The following is a 21,966-nucleotide window of genomic DNA, read 5'->3' on the forward strand; positions in this document are numbered from 1 at the left end:
CAAATCTATCTCACATACTAGAATCTGTCATTTGAGAATTTAGGCTGAAAATGTGTAAGAATTAGGTGCTCTTGTTAAATTTCGTTGAATTCAAATAAAACCACAACAAAATACTTTTGAGTTTTTTAAAAATAAACTCCCACTGATTTTTAAATAATAGGCACGTGGAGGGAAAAGTTTTATTTTGTTTTGGTATTCCTCATCACCATTTCTCTTGCTCTGCAGGGCAGCACTACAGAAGGACTAAGTATTTAGGACACTTGACTTATTTAAATAAGACGGTGAAAAAAGTAGAATATGGGGAGTAAAACAACCTCTGAATCTAAGTTTGCATATATAATAACTGGGTAAGTCTTTTGGTGTGTTTATTGGGTAGTAACAGGGGTTTGATGTGTAAAATAGAGCAAATTTCATATAGCCCATGATTTGAATGGGCTAACATACTTATTATTAATATAAAACATTTACAGATTAAGAATTATAAGCACACATTAAAATAAGAATAAATAAATTTTTCAGGTGTCTTGAAGATCCTGAAGGATTTGGTGAGTCATCAGTGAGACATATTAATAAGAATGAGTATATGTATGAGTACCTCTTGGGTTTATTTTCCTATCCTCTTTTCACTCTTACGTAGTAGGATGTATTTTCTTTTTACTTTTTTTTTTTTTTTTTGAGATGGAGTTTTGCTCTTGTTGCCCAGGCTGGAGTGCAATGGCACCATTTCAACTCACCGCAACCTGCGCCTCCCAGGTTCAGGTGATTCTCCTGCCTCAGCCTCCTGAGTAGCTGGAATTACAGCCATGCAGCATTACACTCAGCTGATGTTGTATTTTTTTAGTAAAGACAGGATTTCTCCATGTTGATCAGGCTGGTCTCAAACTCCCAACCTCAGGTGATCCACCTGCCTCGGCCTCCCAAAGTGCTGGAATTACAGGCTGAGCCACTGCACCTGACCTGTAGGATGTATTTTCTAGCTCTTTTACAAAAGGAGGATTTTCATTCACCTGCACTTTTTGTTCCCCAAAGAGGGAGTCCTGGAGTCTCTTGATCTGCATAGAAAGGCTTAAATATTTTAGCCAGTCCTTTGTAACTTTTTCCTTGCTTGTCAAAAACAATAATATTGCCATCATTGAGAAATGGTTACAATGATGGCAACACTTCACAGATAAGAACAAGCTTATTAATCTTGGGAAACTCACAAATGATTATTGACTCTCCTGGTTGCTAAAAACAAGGAAGAATTACTTTTTTGTCCTGAAGATTTAAGGTAATTGTCCACAGCTTAATAATCATCAGGAAGAGGATAAACTCAATCACGGGAAATACAACGTGGTAGTGAAATTTGTTCAATTACAGAGGAAGGTTCCATCGGAAATGGTGGAAATCCTGGCACTTGGAATAAGCAAAACCAAACAGGACAAAGTACTAAACTGTAATCAGTAAGGATCTAATACTGCCCTAAAAAGGAATGCTTCCTATATTGCTGATAATTAGTTGATGAGTAGATTTCTGAGCTGAAAACTTGACATTTGATTGCTACTTTTAAGTGTAAGGCAAATTAAGGGGTATGGGAAATTGGACATATCGTAGACTAAATGAATGTATTTTCTCCATAACAGGATTTGGTTGCTTGTGAACATCCAGCAGATTCTCTAATACTCCTAAGGCTCCCTCTTTCCTTTAATACAAAGGATGCAGAAGTTCAGCAAACACTTATTTGTTAGGTTGAATTCTAAATACGGACACAGTGCAGTCTTAAATTATGTTAGAAAAGGGACATTTGGCTTAGTGAGACACATTAATTTAGTGCAGTCTTAAATAGATCTGATGACTTACAACAGTGCATAGATATGTCTTTAAATCAGCAGAAATTCAGAAGAACATGGCAGGTTAGAAATGATAGGATGATAACTTAGATTTGATTATGGCAAGATTAGCTACGCAGCTGTTGAGATTGGATAATGATATGTGAGGTTCTCATCACCCTGTAACTTGTTTCCACTAATACAGATTAAGAATGTCTGGATGAACTATAATTATCTCTGTGGCTTGTGCATAACATAATTACGTTTTGCCAGTGCAAAGCATTTTATTAAGTGGAAAATGATTTTTAAAAAGTTATACAAGTGGCTACAAGAACAAATCAACTAAGGACAAAAACATTGGCACTTCATAATAGTAATGTGAAAAAATACTTACCTCTTTTTGTTATATAGAGTTTTCAGAATTTAAAGCCTTGTGTATATGATGGATACATGAGGGATGATTTCAGTGATGTTGACCCTCTTACTGAGTTTGTGCCCCAGGTGTCCAGACCACAAAATAGAAAATGCAATCTTTGTCTGCCTTACGTAAATACAGTACTGAGATCAGCTTGTCTTTTAAATGTCTGGTTGCTATTTAATTACAAAAGGTTTCTCTTTAGACAGTACCCAAAACAACAAAACAGTAAAGAACTCATTTCAGAATGAGTTGTAATCCACCCTACCACATAAAAAGAGTGTAATATATCTGATAACTATATATAATCAGATTTATTAAGTGGTAGTCATTAGCATTTTATAAACACTACCCTAAAATATGTAATGTGAATATATCTGTTAATCAGCAAAAGCTAACTAATACTGAATGCAAGGTACTCATTTCCATTCTGGTAGCATTCTTATATAAGGATTTTAAAGCAACTGTGATGAGGTAGAAAGAGTGCTAAAAGCTGTAGTGAACAAATGGGAATTCAAATTCCAGCTCTGAAGTGTTCCGGCTGGCTGAGTTTCTTACACTTTCTGAGACTCCATTTATCCAGTAGTAAAATGCAGCTCTATGAATTTCTACCCCAGTGGGCTGCTGAGAGTATTAAATGAGATAATTTACGTGAACAATCTTCTTAGAATATGTTTATTGATCTGACCTTGAAAAATAATTCGCAAAAAATGTGTCAGAGTAAGTTTTCTCCCTTTCATCTCACAGGAGAGAATATGAAGTAGATTAAGTGACATTTTTGAAAAAAGTTCCACATTTGAAACTCTCTTTTATTTACAAAATTGTGAATTTGTCTTTAGTTATAGAATAATTGTTTCCTCTTCCTTTGATCTCCTTAAGCGTAATATTTAGCCCTCTCTTTATTATTCTGAGGGGAGATAAATATTTTAAAAATACTTATATCACGTGTGTAAAAGTATTTCTCGGTTATTTTTTTCTTAAGCTCTTTTTTGAATATTTATAATTTCTTTCCCTTATATTCTCGTATTTCTGCTTTCATTTCATTAATCATTTCTTTAATAACTTGGCACCCGGACCTGTTTTGCAGCTATATACAGCAGTCTTAGGTACTATGCATAGTTTAGTTTTTAATCAGTTCCTTGCTCTTAGTTTCTGCAAATAAAAACTAGCTTAGGTATGCATGTGATTAACAGGGCCCAGATATTCCTATTACTAGGTCTTTCTATTACTAGGTCTTTCTTTCCTTCTGTGTTATTTAATATAAGGCAGAATATGACCCTGCCACTTACCAAACTTCCAGGATCCTCCATCTTCCATCTTGCACTAATCCCTTCCTGTGTCTCTACGAAAAATATATCTCTAAGATGGTGGTTGACGAGAGTGTGAGAGTCAAATGGTAAGGAATATTGCTTGGAAATAAGGCTGAGTTAATGATTCCAGAGAAACATTGTGAAATAACTTATAGGTACATCCATTCACGATATTTAGATCTGCCTCGTACTTTTAAACCAGCAGCATGATAATTCATAGCATGGACTTATCATCATACCGTATATTAAAACATTCCTCTATTGTTGGATGGTTATTTTGTTTCCTCTGATTCATTGTTTTGAATATCCCTATAATAATCACCACTGTATATGCCATTTTTTGCAGAAGTGGAATTCCTAGTTAAAAGTTGAATTTCAAAATTGTTCTTGACAGTTTATACCTCTATCAACAAAGTCTCTAAGTCTTACTATTAAGAGAAAATGCAAGACTTAGAACAATACATTTTATAAATCACATGCATATTAAAAATGATCTGTTATGTGAATGTGTCATATAACTTAAATGATATACACTAAACACCTCTGGGGAGGAAAATAAAATTAAGAAAAGGTGGGGAAGGAAACTTTACTTCAAATATATGTGTATTGTTTAGATTTTTTACAGTAAAGATGAGTTGATATACTGCTATGTATTTTTAAAAATAAAATTAAAATAGAGACACAAAGATATTACTATAACGGTATCAAAGTAAACAGTGTGAAAGCATCCAACCTGAATTTCATAGCTGCAGTGTGATGGCACTTTTATTCAGCTATTTCTAGGCATATTTTAAGGTCTGAGACTTACCATATGCACTAGCATGTAAATTTATTTTTATAGGTAAAAACAGTAAGGTAATAAAACAATCTTGGTTTCCAGAGCAAATCATATCCATCTGTACCGCTGGGTAAATGTAGTTCTGATTCAACCACATGAATAACATTACACATGTTTTTGAAAATCACTATTTGCTGAAGATTATAAGCAATTCACATGCTTTGTCTATGGTTAATTTTGGTAATAAGATGCAAGACAGCTCACAGATCTTTAAGCTGTATCTAGAAATAGTGCTGATTGAATTTAAGCTGATTATGCAGCTTATTTTGGTTGCTTTCCCTCTTCCGAAATTCTAAAGTTCAAAGTTTAACTTGCAATTGTTTTCTAAAGTTTAGCTCTAGCCGAAGTCCATGAAATGGCTTGTGTCTGTCAATAGTTGACCTAATAGATTTGTCCTGTGTTGACACTTTGTTCTTTTCATACTAGACTGTGTGTATCATATAGGTATGTTATTTTCAGTGTGCTGGGCTTTAAAATGGGATTAGAAAGTCATGGAGAATTTTTTAAAAACGTTTTGATGTGTTAGTGTTTTTTGGTAGGGTTTTGGGATACATCATTTATTCATTAATTCATTTATCATTCTGTATTTATTCTAGAATATCATCAGTAATGTATTGAACTCCCAATCATGTTATGGGGATAACAAGGCAAGACCAGTATAGTGACATTAGAGGCATAACATCAGTGAGTTCTATAAAATATTTGAGTTGCTATGTGAGAACTGTGTATCAACAGCAGTAAAATCATCAAGAAGAACCTCTTTTTTTATTATTATACTTTAAGTTCTAGGGTACATGTGCACAATGTGCAGGTTTGTTACATATGTATACCTGTGCCATGTTGGTGTGCTGCACCCATCAACTCGTCAGCACCCATCAACTCGTCATTTACATCAGGTATAACTCCCAGTGCCATCCCTCTCCCTTCCCCCCTCCTCACAATAGGCCCAGGTGTGTGATGTTCCCCTTCCCGTGTCCAAGTGATCTCATTGAAGAAGAACCTCTTTTACCAGTGCCATCAAGAAAGTGTCCATTTATATGGGGAAGCTCCAACAGAATCTGGATAGACAGAAATGGGATTTTTTTTCACAGTCAGGGATGGAGATATGTTTTAGACATGGAACATTTGAGAGGATAAAAGAAGCGTGAAACTACATGTCTGGTACATGTGACTGCTAGGGCATGTAAATAAGGCATGGTGAGAGATGAGAACGAAGGTAAGGTGGTAAAGCAGGGGTAAGATTTTGGAAACCATTAAAGACCACACCAAAGTTCATGAACATTTTCCTTTAGGCAGTGAAGGTCTTTTAAAGGGTTTTCAGCAGGAGAGCAACGGAGCTGTACGTTTTGGAAAGAGACCTGTGGCAAAAATGCAGAGGATGAATGGGGAAAGTACACAAGAAGAGGCGTTCAGTGATTCCTTCTGGTAATATTGGGACATGAAATAAAGCCTGAATGGTGGGGAAAGAGAGGAAAGGATTTGATGTGATGCAGGATATGTTAAGGAAGCAGTAGTTTTTGTTTTTGTTTTTTTACGAAGTTTCGCTCTGTTGCCCAGGCTGGAGTGCAATGGCACAATCCCAGCTCACTACAACCTCCACCTCCTGGATTCAAGCAATTCTCCTGCCTCAGCCTCCAGAGTAGCTGGGATTACAGGTATGCACCACCACCCCTGGCTAATTTTTGTATTTTCAGTAGAGACGGGGTTTCACCATGTCCCGACCTCAGGTGATCCACCCATCTAAGCCTCCCAATGTGCTGGGATTACAGGCATGAGCCACCACAACCGGCCAGAAGTAGTATTAACAAGTCAAAGTCAATGATAAAATTTGGATGATGTGGAAGAGGCAGTAGATTCCCAAACATCTGTCTTGAGTTAATGGGTGGATGGTGATGCTGTTCACCAATAGGAATAGGAAAGAAGATTTGGGAGCAAAGAGTGAGGCATGGTTAGTGTGCAGTGTTTAGCTATGTTTTGTTTGGAGTGTATATGTGGCAGCCAGGTGGAGATTCCAAGTATGCAGTTTAATCCGTGGGCCCAAAGGTTAGAACACAGGGACGAATTAGAGGTATAGATTTGTTGGTCAGTGGCATTTCATAAATGTAATGTTAATATCGCACAAAGGAAAATGTTTAGAGGAGGAAGAATAACATTAGGAAGAGCAACATAATCCATAGGGTGTCACAATTAGGAGCTTATTAGGGAACTTGGTGAGACCAGTCTCAGTAACATAGTGGAAGTAGAAGTGGAGCTACTTCTCAGTGCATAGTAGAATAAAATATAAATGAAAGAGTTAAAATGAGCAAGTTCATGTTCTTTTTTGAGGAGCTTAGCTATGTAGGGAAGGGGAGGACATTAACTTGAGGAATTCACAGGGTTGAAGGATGCATTAATTAATTAGACAAGAGACACAAAGGCATTACTAATAGTCTATGGGAAAATAACTGGTAGAATGAGAGACTGAAAATGTAGAAGAGATAGGAATTACTCATGAGGCACAGATACAGCAACTCTCAACACAATGCAGCAGAAAAAGGGAGAAATGGCTAATCTTATTATTAAGAAAATTGTGGATGATAAAATAGAAATTATGGCATATGAAAGGAGAGCCTATTAACCACTTATATAGCAATGTTTTAAACCTACAAAGGCAAAATGCCCGAAATAGTAGTCTTTCCTCCAAATCTGCTTCTCTCCACCATATGCTAGACACACCCTTATAATAAACAGCACCACAGTCTACCTTGTTGCTCCAGCTGAAAACCTGAGTTGTCCTTGATTCTCTTTTCTGCAGTTTATTCTCCAGACATCTCAACTTCCTATGCTCCTGTCAATTTCTACTACTGCATTCTAATTGGAAGTATAGTTACGTTATCCCCAGACTACAAGAGTAGCCTAACTTTTCTCTCTGCTTATCTAGAGCCACCCCGGTCCCACTCCTCCATCTGTTCTCCACTTAGCAGCCATAATAATATCATAAAAAAATAAATCAAGTCATGCCACTCTCTGGTTCAAACTCTTCAACAATGCATAGTGGGCATGTGGTAGATTATGACTATTGTCATCATAATTAGAATTTTCCTTTCTCTTTTAGTTTTCTCTTTACCTTCATTTAACTCTATAATAGCAAAGACATTATTTAAAAATAGGTCAGCCTATTCCAAACATATGATTACTGGTAGATTTATAGAAAATATATTCAGCACTGATGTGACTTGTTTCTGTCATAAATATTTGACGCCTTGCTGTTGCCTTAAATGACAAATAAGTAAAACAGTGTTTCTATCACTTGTGTTTTATTTGACCCCTCAATTCCCAGTAATAAGTAAGATGATATTTTAAACAACCTTTGACATTTTTTCTAATTAGATGACAAGCAATCTCAATGCATGCATCATGTGTTTCAAGGATATAAATCAGAGTGAAAATTTTTAGCTAAAAAAATAGAATAAAAGTGGGACACACTGATATTTGACATTTTTGAAAATCTTGAATCTCACAGCCCTGATTTTTATAATGGCAATGATTAGAAAAAAAAGCATAATGTAAGACAATAAGCCCTGAAATTTTTTCTTAGAAATACACTAAATTTGATTCTAGGAGGAGAAGATACTTGAGAAGAGCCTGTTAAAGTCTCATCTGCTGGAGAAAGTTTACTCCAAGAAAATAGGATGAAAGTTGTAAAAGACAATAGTTACAAGCCTTCGTGGTACAATTGATTATGATCGTTTAAGGTTATAATTCTGAAAAGATGACACACACGGCATCTTTTTATGATGGAGTTAGTCCCTAGAAGCAGAAGACACAGTTTTCAAGTTCAGAAATTTCTAATTAATGTCATGTATGTGGTGAATTACATATGTATGTAATAATAAGTAATATAAGGTTCTGTAATATATATAAGGAGTTTTATTTTTATACTATATACCATAAAATGTTCCTTATGTCCCAAGTATGTGACACTTAAAGAATAAAACACTTCGTATCATAGCTATGACACTGACGAAAAGACACAGAACTGGTAACTAAGAAGCATTAACCAGATTCCATTCTATCAATCACCGACTATGTGACTAGGTTTGTCTCTTCTTTAAAATGAAGAGAATGATTCTCCTCTGGCATTCTCTGATGGGTCCATTCTATGAGCTGATTCTTTTTTGGTGAAATCTCTCACTAATTCAGTATCCTGAATGTCATATTAAGGAGGTTTAGAGAGAATCTGAAAGTTAACTATGCTAAAACAGAGGTATTTCTAAATGTATCAAGTCAGTAGTCACATTCAGAGGCTTTGGACTCGGTCACAGGGAAGCCTAAGTAATAATCACTTCACACTTAGCAACCATTCTACATATCTTTCTGTTGTTATAATTTTAGGAACAACTGTAATTTTAGACAAAACTTGGCAACTTGGCCTTATGTTTAGTAAATTATTTTGGGCTCTTTGTTTTCCAGATTTCAGCTGATGTTTTTATAATGCCAAAACCATCCCAATTTGCCTTATGTGAAAGTCATTCTAAAATAATTAATATCCAAAGTCATTAAGATAATGCAACTCAACGGGAATGTAGTTTCTTACATCTTATTGGCAGGGAGTATAAAAATGTAGGCACGAGAAAGGTGTTTTAGATCTAGAGATCCAATCTGTTATTTTTAAACTGTGCCATTCTAGTTTGCAAATGCGTACTATAATCAGAACAACTAAACTCACCGCCAAATATGAAACAGTGGTTAAGAAATGATTTGCAGAATGGATCTCAAGGTCTTCATTTGGCTCTTGCGTGTGGAATCTATTTGCTCATTTGCACGTGTGGAAATTTTAATATCTATAGCATGTTTTTAAGATTCACACTGAGCCTGGAAGTTAACACAGAATCAGATCAGTAAGCAAATAAAACATACTGTTGAAAACATTAAATGGAAAAATACTTGTTTTCTGAAAGTTTTATCTTTGCACAAAATGTCTGTCTGCATGTCAAAGATATTCAGATGTTCAGCTAAGCACTTTGTAGGTCAAATATATTTCAGAGGTTTAAAGAAAGAATATTCGTTGGAAACTGGGCTTGGCTCATAATACCACTGCATTCTGAACTCTTGGTATCTTGGTTAAACTTTCATTCTATATAATTATATGGATGGAAGAGTTTATTCAATACTTTAATGAACCAAGATTATTAGAATTAAGCTTCATGAAATCAGGTTATTTATCTATCATGTTCATTACTGATTCCCCAGTGCTCAGTTGGATGCCTGGAATATATTATAGTTTTAATAAATATGTTTCAAAATAATGCCACGGAAAGAGGCATAAAATAAAGCTTTGAGACTTAGCATGGCCATAGGACTGCTTCTAAGCTAAGATCTTAGTCAAGCCATTTCTCTTTCCTTGAGTTTCATTTTCCTCATCTTCTAAAAATAAGGATTTTTTTTTAATTGATGAGAGTTCTCTGGTCTTATAAAAGTACTTGACAATTATTATACCTTGTCTGAAATAAAGTGGTAATCACAATCTTAAAATAAATATATTTCCAGAGGCGATATAATTACCAAACCTATAGGTAATTAATTAGCTCATCTAGTATATAGACTCAAACAGTTCAGGATACAGATTTCCTCTGATCACACTTGAAGATTATCGTGCCGTTTTCTCCCACAGAAAGTTTGTGAAGTACCATTACAAATTATGAGCGTAGGTTGTAAATAGAAACACCTCCGGTCTGCAGCTCCCAGAGAGATCAACACAGAAAGCCGGTGATTTCTGCATTTCCAACTGATGTACCCGGCTCATCTCATTGGGACTGATTAGACAGTGGGTGCAGCCTACGTAGGGCGAGCCAAAGCAGGGTGGGGTGTTGCCTCACCAAGGAAGCTCAAAAGGTCAGGGAACTCCCTCCCCTAGCCAAGGGAAGCCATGAGGGACTGTGCCTTGAGGAACAATGCGTTCTGGCCCAGATACCCACAGACCAGGAGATTCCCTCAGGTGCCTATACCACCAGGGTCCTGTGTTTCAAACATGAATCTGGGCGGCTGTTTGCTTGGGCAGACACCGAGCTAGCTGCAGGAATTTTTTTCATGCCCCAGTGGCGTCTGGAATGCTAGCAAACAGAACTGTTCACTCCCCTGGAAAGGGGGCTGAAGCCAGGCAATCAAGTGGTCTTGCTCAGCAGATCCCACCTCACAAAGCCCAGCAAGCTAAGATCCACTGGCTTGAAATTCTCGCTGCCAGCACAGCAGTCTGAAGTCAACCTGGGACACTCGAGCTTGGTAGAAGGAGGGGCATCTGCCCCTACTGAGGCTTGAGTAGGTAGTTTTCTCCTCACAGTGTAAATAAAGCTGCAGGGAAGCTTGAACTGGGCGGATCCCACTGCAGTTGGGCAAAGCCACTCTAGCCAGACTGCCTCTCTCCATTCCTACTCTCTGGGTGGGACATTTTTGAAAGAAAGGCAGCAGCCATAGTCACGGACTTATAGATAAAATTCCCACTCCCTGGGACAGAGCACCTGGGGGAAGGGGCAGCTGTCAAAGCAGCTTCAGCAGACTTAAACCTTCCTTCCTGCTGGCTCTGAAGAGAGCAGAGGATCTCCTAGCACAGCACTCGAGCTCTGCTAAGGGACAGACTGCCTCCTCAAGTGGGTCCCTGACCTCCATGCCTCCTGACTGGGAGACACCTCCCAGCAGGGGTCGACAGATACCTCATACAGGAGAGCTCCAGCTGGCATCTAGCAGGTGACCCTCTGGTACGAAACTTCCAGAGGAAAGAACAGGCAGTAATCTTTGCTGTTCTACAGCCTCTGCTGGTGATACCAAGGCAAATAGGGTCTGGGGTGGACCTCTAGCAAACTCCAGCAGACCTGCAGCAAGGGGCTTGACTGTTAGAAGGAAAACTAACAAACAGAAAGCAATAGCATTAACATCAAAGAAAAGGACGTCCACACCAAAACACCATTTGAAGGTCACCAACATCAAAGACCAAAGGCAGATAAATCCACGAAAGTGAGGAAAAACCACCACAAAAAGCCTGAAAATTCTAAAAACCAGAATGCTTCTTTTCCTCCAAAGGATCATAACTCCTCATTAGCAAGGGAACAAAACTGGACAAGACTGGATGAGTTTGACAAATTGACAGAAGTAGGCTTCAGAAGGTGGTTGATAACAAACTGCTCCAAACTAAAGGAGCATGTTCTAACCCAATGGAGGGAAGCTAAGAACCTTGAAAAAAGGTTAAATGAATTGCTAACTAGAATAACCAGTTTAGAGGAGAACATAAATGACCTCATGGAGCTGAAAAACACAGCACAAAAATTTCACAAAGCATACATAAGTATCAATAGCTGAATCGATTGAGTGGAAAAAAGAATATTGGAGATTGAAGATCAACTTAATGAAATAAAGCAGTAAGACAAGATTAGAGTAAAAAGAATGAAAAGGAATGAACAAAGCCTCCAAGAAATATGGAAACACGTGAAAAGTCCAAACCTAGGTTTGATTGGTGTACCTGAAAGTGACAGGGAGAATGGAACAAAGTTGGAAAACACTCTTCAGGATATTATCCAGGAGAACTTTCCCAACCTAGCAAGACAGACCAATATTCAAATTGAGGAAATACAGAAAAGACCACTAAGATACTCCTTGAAAAGAGCAACCACAAGACACATAATCATCACCAAGATTCACCAATGAAGGAAATGAAGGAAAAATTGTTAAGGGCAGCTGGAGAAAAAGGTTAGATTACCCACAAAGGGAAGCACATCAGACTAAAAGTGGGTCTCTCTGCAGAAACCCTACAAGCCAGAAGAGAGTGGGGACTAATATTCGACATTCTTAAAGAAAATAATTTTCAACCCAGAATTTCATATTCAGCCAAACTAAGCTTCATAAGCGAAGGAGAAATAAAATTCTTTGTAGACAAGCAAATGCTGAGAGATTTTGTCACCACCAAGCCTGCCTTAGAAGAACTCCTGTAGGAAGTACTAAATATGGAAAGGAAAAACTAGTACCAGCCACTGCAAAAACACAAAATTGTAAAGACAATTGACAATATGAAGAACTAATGACCATAAAAACCAGCTAGCATCATAACAACAGGATCAAAATCACACATAACAGTATTAACCGTAAATGTAAACAGGCTAAATGCCCCAATTAAAAGCCACAGACTGGCAAATTGGATAAAGAGTAAAGACCCTTTGGTGTGCTGTATTGAGGAGACCCACCTCACATGCAAACACAGGCATAGGCTCAAAAAAAATGGATGGAAGAATATTTACCAAGCAAATGGAAAGCAAAAAATAAAATAATATAAAAAATAAAAAGAAGCAGGGGTTGCAATGCTAGTCTCTGATAAAACAGACTTTAAACCAACAAAGATAAAAAAAGACAAAGGACATGACATGGTAAAGGGATCAATGCAACAAAACAAGCTAAATATCCTAAATATATAAGCACCCAATATAGGAGTACCCAGATTCATAAAGGCAGTTTTTAGAGACCTACAAAGAGACTTTTACTCCAACACAATAACAGTGGGAGACTTTAACACCCCACTGTCAGTATTAGACAGATCAACGAGACAGAAAATTAACAAGGACATTGAAACCTTGATCTCAGTTCTGGACCAAACAGACCTAATAGACATCTACAGAAGTCTCTACCCCAAATCAACAGAATATACATTTTCTCAGCACCACATTGTGCTTATTCTAAAATTGACTACATAATTGTAAGTAAAACACTCCTCAGCAAATGCAAAAGAATGAAAATCATAACAAATAGTCTCTCAGACCACAGCGCAATTAAATTAGAACTCAGGATTAAGAAACTCACCCAAAACTGCACAACTACATGGAAACTGAACAATCTGCTCCTGAATGACTACAGTGTAAATAATGAAATTAAGGCAGAAATACATAATTTTTTTTGAAACCAATGAGAACAAAGACACAATGTACCAGAATCTCTGGGACACAGCTGAAGCACTGTTTGCAGGGAAATTTGTAACACTAAATGCCCACAGAGGAAAGTGGGAAAGATCTAAAATCAACACCCTATCATCACAATTAAAAGAACTAGAGAAACAAGAGCAAACAAATTCAAAAGCTAGAAGAAGACAAGAAATAACTAATATCAGAACAGAACTGAAGAAGATAGAGACACGAAAAGGCCTTAAAAAAATTAATGAACACAGTAGCTGGTTTTTTGAAAAGATTAACAAAATAGATAGATCCCTAGCCAGGGTAATGAAGAAAAGAGAGAAGAATCAAATAGACACAATAAAAAATGACAAAGGAGATATCATCACTGATCCCATAGGAATACAAACTACCATCAGAGAATACTATAAACACCTTTATGTAAATAAACTAGAAAATCTAGAAAAAATGGATAGGCCGGGCGCGGTGGCTCAAGCCTGTAATCCCAGCACTTTGGGAGGCCGAGACGGGCGGATCACGAGGTCGGGAGATCGTGACCATCCTGGCTAACACGGTGAAACCCCGTCTCTACTAAAAAAATACAAAAAACTAGCCGGGCGAGGTGGTGGGCGCCTGTAGTCCCAGCTACTCGGGAGGCTGAGGCAGGAGAATGGCGTGAACCCGGGAGGCGGAGCTTGCAGTGAGCTGAGATCCGGCCACTGCACTCCAGCCTGGGCGACAGAGCGAGACTCCGTCTCAAAAAAAAAAAAAAAAATTAAAAAAAATAAAAATAAAATAAAATAAATAAAAAAGAAAAAATGGATAAGTTCCTGGACACATATGCCCTCTCAAGACTAAACCAGGAATAAATCGAATCACTGAATAGAACAATAACAAGCTCTGAAAGTGAGGCAGTAATTAATACCCTACCAACCAAAAGAGCCCAGGACCAGAAGCAGTCACAGCCAAATTCTACCAGAGGTACAATGAGGAGCTGGTACCATTCCTTCTGAAACTATTTCAAACAATAGAAAAAGAGGGACTCTTCCTGAACTCATTTTATGAGGTCAGCACCATCCTCATAACAAAACCTGGCAGAGACACAACAAAAAGACAAGAAAATTTCAGGCCAATATCCCTGATGAACATTGATGCAAAAATCCTTAATAAAATACTGCCAAACCGAATCCAGCAGCACATCAAAAAGTTCATCCACAATCAAGTTGGCTACATCCCTGAGATAGAAGGCTGGTTCAACATATGCAAATCAATAAACGTAATCCATCACATAAACAGAACCAATGACAAAAAACACATGATTATCTCAATAGTTGCAGAAAAGGCCTTTGATAAAATTCAACAGCCCTTCACGCTAAAAACTCTCAATAAACTAGGTATTGATGGAACATATCTCAAAAAAATAAGAGCTATTTGTACAAACCCACAGCTAATATACTGAATGGGTCAAAGCTGGAAGCATTCCCTTTAAAAACTGGCACAAGACAAGGATGCCCTCTCTCATCACTCCTACTCAAAATAATATTGGAAGTTCTGGTTAGAGCAATCAGGCCAGAGAAAGAAATAAAGGTATTCAAACAGGAAGAGAGGAAGTCAGATTGTCTCTGTTTGCAGCTGACGTGATTGTATATTTAGAATAACCCATCGTCTCAGTCCAAAGTTTCCTTAAGCAAATAAACAACTTCAGCAAAGTCTCAGGATACAAAATCAACGTGCAAAAATCACAATCATTCCTAGACACCAATAATAGACAAACAGAGAGACAAATCATGAGTGAACTCCCATTCACAACTGCTACAAAGAGAATAAAATACCTAGGAATCCTATTTACAAGGGATGTGAAGGACCTCTTCAAGGAGAACTACAAACCACTGCTCAAGGATATAAGAGAGGACACAAACAAATGGAAAAACATTCCATGCTCATGGATAGGAAGAATCGATATCATGAAAATGGCCATACACCCAAAGTAATTTATAGATTCAATGCTATTTCCATCAAGCTACCACTGACTTTCTTCACAGAATTAGAAAAAACTACTTTAAATTTCATATGGAACCCAAAAGGAGCATGCATAGCCCAGCCAATTCTAAGCAAAAAGAACAAAGCTGGAGGCATCATGCTACCTGACTTTAAAATATACTACATGGCTACAGGAACCAAAATAGCATGGTACTGGTACCAAATAGACCAATGGAACAGGACAGAGGCCTCAGAAATAACGCCACCCATCTACAACCATCTGATCTTTGACAAACCTGACAAAAACTAGCAATGGGGGAAGCATTCCCTATTTAATAAATGGTGTTAGAAAAACTGGCTAGCCATATGCAGAAAACTGAAACTGGACCCCTACACCTTATACAAAAATTAACTCAAGATGAATTAAGGACTTACACATAAGACCTAAAACCATAAAAACCTTAGAAGAAAACCTAGGCAGTATCATTCAGGACATAGGCATGGGCAAAGACTTCATGACTAAAGCACCAAAAGCAATGGCAATAAAAGCCTAAATTGACAATTGGGATCTCATAAAACTAAAGAGCTTCTGCATAGCAGAAGAAACTATCTTCAGAGTGAACAGGCAACCTACAAAATGGGAGAAAAATTTTGCAATCTATCCACCTGACAAAGGGCTAATATCCAGAATCTACAAAGAATTTAAACAAATTTACAAGAAAAAAAAATAACCCCATTAAAAAGTGGGTGAAGAATATGAACAGACACTTCTCAAAAGAAGACATTTATGCATCCAACAAACATATGAAGAAAAGCTCATCATCACTGGTCATTAGAGAAATGCAAATCAAAACCATGATGAGGTACCAACTCATGCCAGTTAGAATGGCGATCATTAAAAAGTCAGGAAACAGTAGATGCTGGAGAGGATGTGGAGAAATAGGAACGCTTTTACACTGTTGGTGGGAGTATAAATTAGGTCAACCATTGTGGAAGACTGTGTGGCGATTCCTTCAGGATCTAGAACGAGAAATACCATTTGACCCAGCAATCCCATTACTGGTTATATACCCAAAGGATTATAAATCATTCTACTATAATTCTGTACATACACACCTATGTTTATTACAGCACTGTTCACAATAGCAAAGACTTGGAACCAACCCAAATGGCCATCAATGACAGACTGGATAAAGAAAATGTCACACATATACACCATGGAACACTATGCAGCCATGAAAAAGGATGAGTTCATGTCCTTTGCAGGGACATGGATGAATCTAGAAAGATCATTCTCAGTAGACTAACAGGAACAGAAAATCAAACACCGCACATTCTCACTCATAACTGGGAGTTGAACAATGAGAACACATGGACACAGGGAGGGGAACATCACACACTGGGACCTGTCGGGGCATGGGGGGCTAGGGGAGGGATAGCATTAGGAGAAATACCAAGTGTAGATGACAGGTTGATAGGTGCAGGAAACCACTATGGCACATGTATATCTATGTAAGAAACCTGCACATTCTGCACATGTATCCCAGAACTTAAAATATAATTTTAAAAAATTATGAGCTTAATGGTACAGTCTTATCTATTTTGTTTAAGGGAAGTATCAAGTCAGAGTTTAGAATGAATTATTTCTTTTAACTGCACAGTGTGATTCGTGAAGGTCAGAGTTGAGGTTCAGTGCAGTCAGGCTGGAAAGGTAGCTCCTAGCACTAAAAAGAGTGTGTGAATAAATAAAAGACATGTACCATTTCCTAAGTTTACTTAATATTCACATTAAATGAAAATTATGAGCCTGAATGTGTCCTTGTGGGAGCCTGGAATGAATATGAGTCAAAGATCACATGGAATTAATATATTATAAAATGGTATACAAAATAGGTTTAATTAATCTTCCTCAATCATTCTTATTTTTCAGATCTTCAGGAATTTTACTGGGATAATTGTCCAAATAAATTGCAAGCATTCTATCCAAATGGTAAGCAGAACATCTTATTATGTAACCATATTTGTTTATCCATAATTAGTATAACTTTCTGAGTATTGAAATGAGAAACTTGATTTGCTCTTCTTCACTCATGTTTAAAATTTTATAAGAAAAACTCGAATCACTAAATAATTTCTTTTTATTTTATTTAAAAATTGTAATTCTGAGATGTAAATATATGGCATGTAAGCCTGGGAATTATTTAATCACTTTACTCGAAAATCTGGTAAAAGGCAAAATTTCTGAAAATAGACTACTGGAAAACATTTTGTAAACAATATAGAGGGAGAATTGTATATCAGAATATACACATAAAACTATCTTTTCAGATAATTATGTATCATTTATTTTCTTATAGTGAAATTATAAAAATACAACCTATAGCCTTCCATAGATACATAATTAACTGTGTTTTGAAATGATATCCAATTCAGTACCTTCATACATTTGAAACTTTGATAAGCTAGTCTATCTTCACTTTGGGGATCATCTTCATTAAGAGTTTGTTTTCTCGAGTTTTGAGGTAGGATACTTGAAGTCATTCTTCTTCTTTATAATTATGTGGCAAGAACTATCTCCCTCAAAACTTTATGCTTAAGTTTGGGACAATCACACTGTCAGTCAGATGGTGCAAAGTCTTTTAATGCTGTTGAACATAAGGGAGTTGTCTAAAATACAGATAGTTCTCCATCTGAGCTCATAACCCAAGCAATGTGCTTCAAAATTGCATTTATTATATTTTTTCTTATTACAAATGATATTATGTTCATAACGGGTAGATAAATTAGATGCCCATAAATATAAATAAAAAAATATTCTCACCACCTAATGCAACCTGTTAACCTTTTGTATAAACTGGTGAATGTTTTCAGTATACGAACACACAACCTACTGTAAAAATTCAAGAAACGAGTGTGATGATGATGTGAAATGCAGATTCGCCTCCCCTGACCCCACTTCCTCTGCTTGGGTATAAATGCCTGCTCCAACACCTGTTCTCTGTGTGAACTTGGGCAAATCCTTTACTCCCTCTAGGCTTTCCTTTCTCATCTGCAAAATGGAGCTACTAATACATACCTAGCTGATGGGGTTGTCTTGAGGATGAAATATGTTGATACAAGTTAGGTGTATAGAGCAGTGCCTAGCTCGTAAGTGAGATATTACAAAATTATCTATAGTATTTGAATTATTTTTTGGAATTCTTAAGATGTGCATATTTTGTATTCTTATGTCTCATTTAGCTTTCTACTAAAGGTAATTATTCTTCAGTTAGTTATTTTGTGGTTCCAGATAGAAAATCATATTTTCTAAAAATAATAACAATTTTAGATACTTTTATTTTTTTCCTTTTTAGCATCATACTTTTATCAATTTTGAGTTCACTACTTATTGCCTTGGCTATGTCTTTCAGTGTAACATGAAATAACTGAATAATTCTTTATTCTTTCTGATTTTATTAGGAATGACTTTCATGATTGTAATTTGAGTACTGTGTTGACTATTTGTGTAAGTTTTATTCTTTTTCTTAAGACGTAATTCTATTCTTAACTATATTTGATTATCAGAAGTTTCTGTTGATGTTCTATAAATCTCGATTACATATAAATTAATGTTTTAATATCTCTTGAGAAGATGATTTGGTTCTCCTCTCTCGGTCAGCAGATTTGCTAATATTATGTTCCTCTTGCATAGCTGGAAGCTTACTTTTATTACGTACCTTAGCTCAATTCCTTTTTGTTTACTTGAGAATTTTAAAGAATATTCCAAAGAAAGAATGATATATGTCATGCCCGTCCGTGTGAAGAGACCACCAAACAGGCTTTGTGTGAGCAACATGGCTGTTTATTTCACCTGGGTGCAGGCGGGCTGAGTCCGAAAAGAGAGTCAGTAAAGGGAGATAAGGGTGGGGCCGTTATATAGGATTTGGGTAGGTAAAGGAAAATTACAGTCAAAGGGGCTTGTTCTCTGGCGGGCAGGAGTGGAGGTCACAAGGTGCTCAGTGGGGAAGCTTTTTGAGCCAGGATGAGCCAGGAAAAGGAATTTCACAGGATAATGTCATTGCTTCAGGCAAGGACCAGCCATTTTCACTTCTTTTGTGGTGGAATGTCATTGGTTAAGGCAGGGCAGGGCATTTGCATTTCTTTTGTGATTCTTCAGTTACTTCAGGCCATCTGGGCCTATACGTGCAAGTCACAGGGGATGCGATGGCTTGGCTTGGGCTCAGAGGCCTGACAATATATACTATTTTTTATTGCTTGATATCTATGTGATACTATTAAGGATGTTATATTCACGTTGAACTTTACAACATTTTCTGTGGAGTTATATATATGCTGAGACCAGCTCGGTCAGGGAGACCCTAACCCAGCGGCGCTGGAGGAATTAAAGACACACACACAGAAATATAGAGGTGTGAAGTGGGAAATCAGGGGTCTCACAGCCTTCAGAGCTGAGAGCCCCAAACAGAGATTTACCCACATATTTATTAACAGCAAACCAGTCATCAGCATTGTTTCTATAGGTACTAAATTAACTAAAAGTATCCCTTATGAGAAATGAAGGGATGGGCCGAATTAAAGGAATAGGTTGGGCTAGTTAACTGCAGCAGGAACACACCCTTAAAGACACAGATCGCTCATGCTAATTGTTTGTGGTTTAAGAATGCCTTTAAGCAGTTTTCCGCCCTGGACGGGCCAGGTGTTCCTTGCCCTCATTCCCGTAAACCCACAATCTTGGGTATGAGCCATCACAGCTGTCCAAAACCTAGTCTATTTCTCATACCATTTTTAAAATTCTGAGATTTATTTCTATGAAAATATTTCTAAGTGTACCAGGTTGTATACACCAGGGTTTGACTATGATTGATTTTTAAAATACTTTTGAAATATTTGAAAACAACACGTAATCCTTGTCATGGACTTATTTGGATATAGTTCTATCAATTTAGCACAAATCATCATAATATTCAAATTTCATGTTCTTATATTCTATTTGCTGGACAGAGATGAGGCTAGTTTGTGCAAATTCTTAAAATGCCCAAGTGATCCATTTGGATTTATACACTAGGCATAAAACTATTAAATATAAGCTGGTGAGTTATGTGAGTAGACCCTACATAGGAAGATGAATTTTTGAGGGTGTGAAAGATCAACTACAGTGGGGTAAGACTAAGGCCAAATATAAGATTTAAGGATCTGTTTAGTTCAGCATTTCTACTTTTGGAAAGCTGACGTTTAGAAATATCTTCCAGTCTTTGAAGGAAGTGTTTAGTGTTGTTATTCTTTCCCAAGGCAATTCCCACCATCTTCTACTTTACCGTCATCCAGTCCATTTCCTCCATCAGCTTTCCTTCTCAGTCCTTTTGTGACCTTCTGTGACGTTAACTTCTTAAAAGTAAAATATAATGACTTTCTTGTCTCATGAATTTTATCCCCCACTTTTATTTTTAGAAACTTTGATATAGCTTGTAAAAGCCAAGACAAATTTCTACCAGAATTAGAGATATAGCATTCATCCCGCCAGCCATCAAACATTTTTGAAAACCAACTATCTGCTAGGCACCATGCTAAGAGGTAGAAAAAGCTATCTCCCTACAAGAGATAGGACCTTTAACCTCCATACGAAAGAGCTCTTAATCTTTTGCTTGAATTCTCCAAAGTTCAGCATCTCCAGCTGACATTGATATATTTTTGATTCAATGACCTGAAGACAACCAAAACTTTATTGAGCTCAGTCTTTATCCTAACCTACCTCTCCTACTTTTTCCTATCCTGGGTGATGGCTGATACTAATCTATGCTAGAAACTTAATAACCTGTCAATATGTAATCTTTATTTAATTAATATTTTATGCTATATCTTTACTCTGTCCTATCTTTAACCAAACTTCATAAAAGTCCTATTGATTACATCTTTACATTTATCCCAAACTTCTCTTTACGTTTGTATTTATTATCTCAGTTTTAGAACCACAACATAAGCTTTTTGATTTTTTATAAACCCTTCTTACTTTTACATCCCTACCCCTTTTGTCCATCAACTACATTCCTATCAGAGTTATTCCTAAAATTTGCATATGATCATGACAGTCACCCATTGCTTTTGATTTTGATTTTGCTTTGCTTAGAGGAAAAAACCCAAATCCTCATGATACATTCGGTTTTCTTCACAGCCCAGTACCAAGTTTATTTCTTCTCAATTTATTCCCCTTCTCCATCTACATCATCTTCATTCCCCTGAATTTAATCACATCTAATTAATGTGCATTACGGCTTCTTCATACTTAGATTATGTTCTGACACATAGTGGGTATTCAATCAATGTTTTCTGGTCATTATTTTGAAAAGACAAAGGGCTAGACTAAGCAGGAGTGTATGATCAATTACCTGAGTGGGTCAGACCGAGGAGAAGACATTGTTTACTTGATAACTTACTGGCACTCTTGAAGTTTTGTATTAGAATACCATGGAAATGGAATTCATAAATACAACTTAGAAATGACCTAGTCTAAGCTATGTTTCCTGAATGTTGAGACCTGAAGTATCAGGGACTTGTTTAGAATAATAGTTGTAGCTGTTTAATACTATGAGATTTACTACACCCGAATCTGCGCCAACTTAGGTAAACAATGGTTTGTGTCCTGAGTAGGAATTTAAAAGACATGATGAACTGTAATTCTTATTGATAGAAGCAGATTATTCTGACTTGATTC

The 21,966-nt window shown here is 36.9% G+C and overlaps 1 protein-coding gene across 17 annotated transcripts in view; it reads left to right on the top strand.

The window, feature by feature from the left end:
• Positions 1–21,966, top strand: part of LOC105483467 (uncharacterized) — a 573,731-nt gene that overhangs the window by 137,923 nt on the left and 413,842 nt on the right. For 16 of the 17 annotated variants that reach the window (XR_011622692.1, XR_011622689.1, XR_011622700.1 and 13 more), the window contains one exon: positions 17,188–17,247. Coding sequence is in view for 3 of the 17 variants with exons in the window: in XM_071095500.1 (XP_070951601.1) it covers positions 17,188–17,247 (60 nt within the window). In the remaining 14 variants the exon portion in view is untranslated. Of the gene's footprint in view, positions 1–353; positions 6,027–17,187; positions 17,248–21,966 lie in introns of those variants that run through there. The other variant, XR_011622695.1, reaches the window with a different exon arrangement.

The sequence above is a fragment of the Macaca nemestrina genome, chromosome 4 (assembly GCF_043159975.1).
Source record: "Macaca nemestrina isolate mMacNem1 chromosome 4, mMacNem.hap1, whole genome shotgun sequence".
NCBI lineage: Eukaryota > Metazoa > Chordata > Mammalia > Primates > Cercopithecidae > Macaca > Macaca nemestrina.